This window comes from Poecilia reticulata, unplaced genomic scaffold, assembly GCF_000633615.1.
Source record: "Poecilia reticulata strain Guanapo unplaced genomic scaffold, Guppy_female_1.0+MT scaffold_181, whole genome shotgun sequence".
Lineage (NCBI taxonomy): Eukaryota > Metazoa > Chordata > Actinopteri > Cyprinodontiformes > Poeciliidae > Poecilia > Poecilia reticulata.
Window position 1 is genome coordinate 901,526 of NW_007615018.1, and position 5,528 is coordinate 907,053.

Genomic DNA, 5,528 nt, shown 5'->3' on the forward strand with positions numbered 1-5,528 from the left:
TTGTCGTATCACTGACTCCCCCTAGTGGCCTGGAGGATTCCTGTTCATTGCTGTTCATACTTGATATTCTTTTTGCTATTTGTTGCATTTTCTCTTTTATTTCCATTTCCTGTTGTTGTAGCATGTTTTATTAGTTTGTTCCTTTTTATTGCATCATTCGTGAGTTTTCAGCACGATTCACAGTTTGCTGCACGTTTCCTCCTSTCGGCCGCCATATTTGAAGAGTGGAGCTGAGTAATGATCTGGAAACTGATTGAATTGATCTGGTCTGAGGTTGGGCCAAAACACCAACTTCCACCTGAACCGGCAGAGATTCACTCTGGGAGAGTTTTCATTCCTGGACTGTTTGGGAGGAAATTCTGCAGAAATAAGTTCAGCGATGGCCTGAGGGGGGCGCTGCATGCAGGAAACAGCTCAAACTGTTAAATTAAACAACTTTCTCACTATTTACTCTTTACTAAAGGAAAAACTGCAGCTAAAAAAAACCCATATAGATAAAAAATACAGCTGATATTCTGACTGACGTCCACCTGATGTTTTGCTCTGCTGGAGCTTTTCTGATCATAATCTCTGTCTGTCTCACTTCTGTTTTTAGTGCTGCACACATTCTGCAGAAAGACGCTTCTGGACACGTATGGGCAAAAACACAGAAAACACGCAGAAACCATGAAAACACGGCAGCTCTGTCTAACCCAGCTCCAAGGCTGCTTCCTCTGCTGACCAGTTTGTAACCAAACACCGAGACGTGCCGCCGCTCAGGCACAAAACTGCTGCTAAAGATAGAGGAGGCCTTTAAAAAGAGGTTTCATCAGACGAGCAGCTGCTCCTGTCTCTGACGGAGAGCCGCGCTTCACCTGGTGACATCAGATCATGATTAGCATTTAGTTCAGGTCGGACCGGCAGCCGTTCCCTCTTTACATTATGTAAATTTAACTCCGTTTTCCCCAGAAAATGTAAATAAATTCATTTTATTGTTGCTGCTTCATGCTTTACACACATCCTGCTACGTAAAACTGTAAATATTTATATTCAATACATTTTAATATTTGTTCAAATAAGCTTCGTTTGTCTAATTAAAGGCATGTTTTGAAAATAATAACCTTTAACAGGTAATAAACCCACATTTCTCTTTTCTGTTTTGTTGGTTTTATGTAATATTCTATATTTACATATAATTTTTTGTAAGTGGGAAATCATAATTAACAGAAATAAGGAATGGAAAACATCAGTCTTTGTGTTTTATTTAACAAATTGAGTTACTGAAATAAATGAACTTTTTAATCATCTTCTAATCTCTGCATGTAATTAAAGAAGATGAGAATTTCATCATGACAAGAAGACATTTTTATATGTTTGTTATGGGTTAAAAAAGTGTAAATAATTTCTTTGCAGTTGATTTCAGACTTTTAATACATTTAGAAAGTCCAGAATATCCATGAAAGTCTGAATGTTTTCATAGCAAAAACATTATAAACAGATGAAAGGGAAAAGTTTGGGGGAAATTTGCATATTTCCAAGAAGAACATAAAACCACTCAAGAAATCTGGACGTTCTTCGAGGAATCCTCAGATATTTCTGCATCCTGGATTCCTAAAGATCTTGGAGGAAACATGATTATCCTCCAAAGAGGAACTGATTACAAGTTGGGGGAAAAAATGGAAAAGCTACAAGGAGAAATGCTTCTGTTTGTCCCAGAGATTAAACCAGGGATTAAACCAATGTGGGTTACATGTATAATCATCTATTTTAATCAAATAAGCATTAATTATCATTAATTATTTCTTCATGCAGACGACAACTGTTGAATATTGCATGCATACCTGCCCAGTTCTTCTCCAATCTCATAGAAATCCTCCACATCCTGCTGCTTGAATAACTCCATGGCTGCAGCCGTTTCGCTCTTTATCCTGGAAATAATCTGAAAACTAAAGTCACAAGTTGAGACCGACAGCTGGATTATTAGAAGCAAACCTTTTCTTTATAACTACTTCATGTGTTCATCGTGGTCCAGAATGTCCCCGATCTGTCTGCTCTGCTCCAAACACGAAGACCGAAGTTGCCTCCGAACTCCGTACAAGACTCCTTACTGAAAGCTGCCAATTTAATGCGGCGCTGCTCTGCAACAGTGAACTTCTGCTAGCAAGAATAAAAGTTAAATACCTGTAAAAATAAAGACTTCTGAGCTGTACTTTTCAAGCCGAATTAATTAACAATCGAACAATATTCAGAAGATGACGTCATGAAAAAAATATCCAACACTGTTCTTTGTAGAAATTGAAGTAAAATTTAATTTGCATTACTTTTAATGAGGTTTGGCGGCTCTTTCCGTACGCGTTCAGCTCCCGCATTCACTTAAACGAAAAGCAGCAGCTAATTGGTGTAAAATCTTTATGGATAATTCTACAAGCAAATAAAGAAAAATTAAAGTAAACTTTTATATGAATTTATACATTTATTGTGTTTAAAGTTCGTACATCGTTCTCACGCCAACATTCTTTTCCAGGCTGAAATTTTCAGGATCATTTTATGGATTTATTTTAAGACATTTTGACAATGGTCAGGCTTTACACAGGAAAAAACAGAGGATGTTGGATGCACTTTGTTATTGCCAAATTGGGTATCAACATGACTAAATTTAGTGTTTTAGCTTAAATATGTTGTTATATTATTTTAACATTAACTTCCAATAAATAATTTGTTGATACTTTAGCATTAGCTTCCATTAAAAACTATGTTGCTGTAGCGTTTTAGCGTTAGCTTCCACTAGATATGTTGGTAAATTACTTTAGCGTTAGCATCTGCTAGATAAAATGTTGGTTTAATACTTTAGCGTTAGCATCTGCTAGATAAAATGTTGGTAAATTACTTTAGCATTAGCATCTGCTAGATAAAATGTTGGTANCTGCCCGGTCTCAGTGAGGTCCAGGTTGATTCCGGACAGCAGTTCTCCTCCACAGGAGCGGCTGAGCAGCTCCTTGAGAGCTTCGTTCACGTCGTTGTTGAAGACGGTGGTGAAGCTGCAGTTGGGATAGCCTCCACCTCCTCCGTCTGCTGGGAGGGAGCCCACCGCCTCCTGCACCCACTTCAGCTCGTTGCTGAGCTCCAGCTGCAGGGCGTCGAAGTGGCCCTGCCTCTCCTGGAAGCGCTCGCTGACGGCGGCCAGGCCGCGGCCGAAGGTCTGCATGTCGTCCTGCAGGCTCCTCTTGGACGCCTCCACCTTCCGGAACTCGTAGCGGATCTGGGAGAGCTCGTGCCGCACGGCCTCGCTCTCCTCCTTGTACCAGGCCTCCTTCTCATTGTATATGGAGACCAAGGCGTCGATGTCCTCCTGCAGGGAGTCGTGGGCCGCAGCCAGGCTGAAGAACGAGCCCTCCATCTGGTCAATGTCCTCCACCACCTGAGCAAAGCGCTCAAAGTTCACGTAGGTGTTGTTGGGCGGCATGCTGGAGTGGCACTTGATGGTGTACTCTCTCAGACGTTTGGTCTTCAGCTGGCGGCGTTCCCGTTTCTTCGGCTCTTGGGTTTTATTCTCCTCTCTGAGCTGGTTGGACTGGAAGATCCAAAAGGAGAGTTGACAGAACAAAGGAAAGCTTTCAGCCTTCACTCTGGTCCCCAAGGTTCTGGAAACTAGAATGATCTCATGAACAAGCATCTTGTATCCTAAACATGCTCTCCTGGATCCATAAACCTTGAATGGCCTGTACTAATGTAGCGCTCCATCAAGCCAAAATACCAGAAACGCTTCACAACGCTACATTCATTCATTCACACCCTGACGGCGCCAGGCTACTGGATGGCGGATTACCTTAATCCAAGGGTGGTTGAGAGCATCCTGAATTGTTAACCTCTTCCTTGGAGACAAAGACAGAATAACGAGCTCCTCAGATCATGAGCGCCACCTTCCTGCGGGGAGTATATCGCACCTCATTCGTTACCTCTTGTCTTTCTCCAGCAGCTGGCTGATGAACTTCTTGGCCAGGTTGCTGGTGTGACCGAAGAACTCCTCGTCGAACTCGTAGTTGACAGCGGAGATGTTCCCCAGAGTGTCCTGCTTGGTCTCCCCCAGGAACGGAGACGCCCCGCTCAGCCTGGAACGAGACAAACATCACTGCCCGGCTCGCCCCGTACGGTTCTGGAGGCGGCGGTTCTGCTCAGGACGCTCCGGGTCACTTGCAGGATGTAGGTGATCACTCCGACGCTCCACATGTCCGCCTCCAGCCCCAGCGGCTCGTAGTTCACGATCTCTGGAGCTGAAACAGAAAACAAGGCGAAGTACGAGCCAACTGGGGTATTTCCCTCAGAAATCACTTTTCTAGGTCAGAATGTCATAAACGTCATTCCTGGAGTTCATATGTATGAATCCCTCAGAATCAAAGCCTTCATGAGGAGTAAATGTGTCAGCAGGAATGTCGCAATAATACATTTTGCTGGACGATAATTGCCCCAAAACTTATTGCGATAAATAATAATATTGTAAACAACAAATAAAATGAATTATGAAACGAAACTGTCCTTAAAAAAAGGGCTGCTTGAAACCAAAGCACCAAACTGAAACTCATCCAGGTTTTGGCAGAGAGGCAAACGATAAATTGTACAAGTGGAAATGATTGAGTTTGGTGTTGGGATGGATTGATTTATGGGGACAGGCGGCCGAGGCGCCGGGTTGAGTTCGAAAGGCCGAGGCGCCGGGTTGAGTTCGAAAGGCCGAGGCGCCGGGTTGAGTTCGAAAGGCCGAGGCGCCGGGTGGAGTTCGAAAAGCAAAACTACCAGCTGAAAAATGTCATAAAGGCTGAAGTTTCCTCCAGACCATGTTTAACAGTCAGCTGTTAAAAAACTGGCCAAACTTTGAAAAAGCAAGAAGGATCAACAGACAATCTGCAGAAACATGAAGTCAGTCTGAAGTCTGACAGGGCGGACCGATTGGACCGGGCCGATCAGACCGGGCCGATCGGACCGGGCCGATTGGACCGGGCCGGTCAGACCGGGCCGATTGTACCGGGCCGATCAGACCGGACCGGACCGATTGGACTGGGCCGGACCGATTGGACCGGGCCGATCAGACCTGGCCGGTTGGACCTGGCCGGTCGGACCGGGCCGGTCGGACCGGGCCGATCAGACCTGGCCTGTCGGACCGGGCCGGTCGGACCGGGCCGATCAGACCGGGCAGATCGGACCTGGCCGGCTGGACCTTGCCGGTCGGACCTGACCTCACCTACGAACTCCGGCGTTCCCAAGATGTTCTTGAACTCGACCCCGGCTTCGATGGTGTGGGCGAGGCCGAAGTCAATGAGCTTGATCCTGGGCAGCGCCACGTTCTTATCCAGCAGCATGATGTTTTCTGGCTGCAGACAGCGGGATTAGACACCGGGATTATTCCAGATTACAGCGAGTGGAAGGTTTTACACAACCATCCAGGAAACACAAACAGAACGGACAAACCCGAAAGGAACGTAACGGTCAGCTGACCGAACGATTCCATGCATCTGTTCATCTGTTCATCCGTCCATCCATCTGTTCATCCATCCATC

General features: G+C 45.1%; 2 protein-coding genes across 3 annotated transcripts in view; both read right to left on the bottom strand.

Annotated features, from left to right (window-relative positions):
- Nucleotides 1–2,104, bottom strand: part of LOC103460106 (death-associated protein kinase 2-like) — a 12,186-nt gene extending 10,082 nt beyond the window's left edge. The window contains exon 1 of one of the 2 annotated variants that reach the window (XM_008402106.2): nucleotides 525–618. In XM_008402106.2, the coding sequence (XP_008400328.1) occupies nucleotides 525–607 (83 nt within the window). In that variant the 5' untranslated portion in view covers nucleotides 608–618. Of the gene's footprint in view, nucleotides 1–524; nucleotides 619–1,820 lie in introns of those variants that run through there. The other variant, XM_008402107.2, reaches the window with a different exon arrangement.
- Nucleotides 2,105–2,842: 738 nt separating this feature from the next.
- On the bottom strand, nucleotides 2,843–5,413 carry dapk2a (death-associated protein kinase 2a). The gene is made up of 5 exons (XM_008402130.2): nucleotides 5,213–5,413; nucleotides 4,175–4,250; nucleotides 3,936–4,088; nucleotides 3,806–3,851; nucleotides 2,843–3,550 (listed from the first exon to the last, which is right to left on the bottom strand). Exons 1-5 carry the CDS (start codon nucleotides 5,328–5,330, stop codon nucleotides 2,843–2,845), a joined length of 1,101 nt encoding a protein of 366 aa, XP_008400352.1. The 5' UTR covers nucleotides 5,331–5,413.
- Between the last annotated feature and the right edge of the window lie 115 nt (nucleotides 5,414–5,528).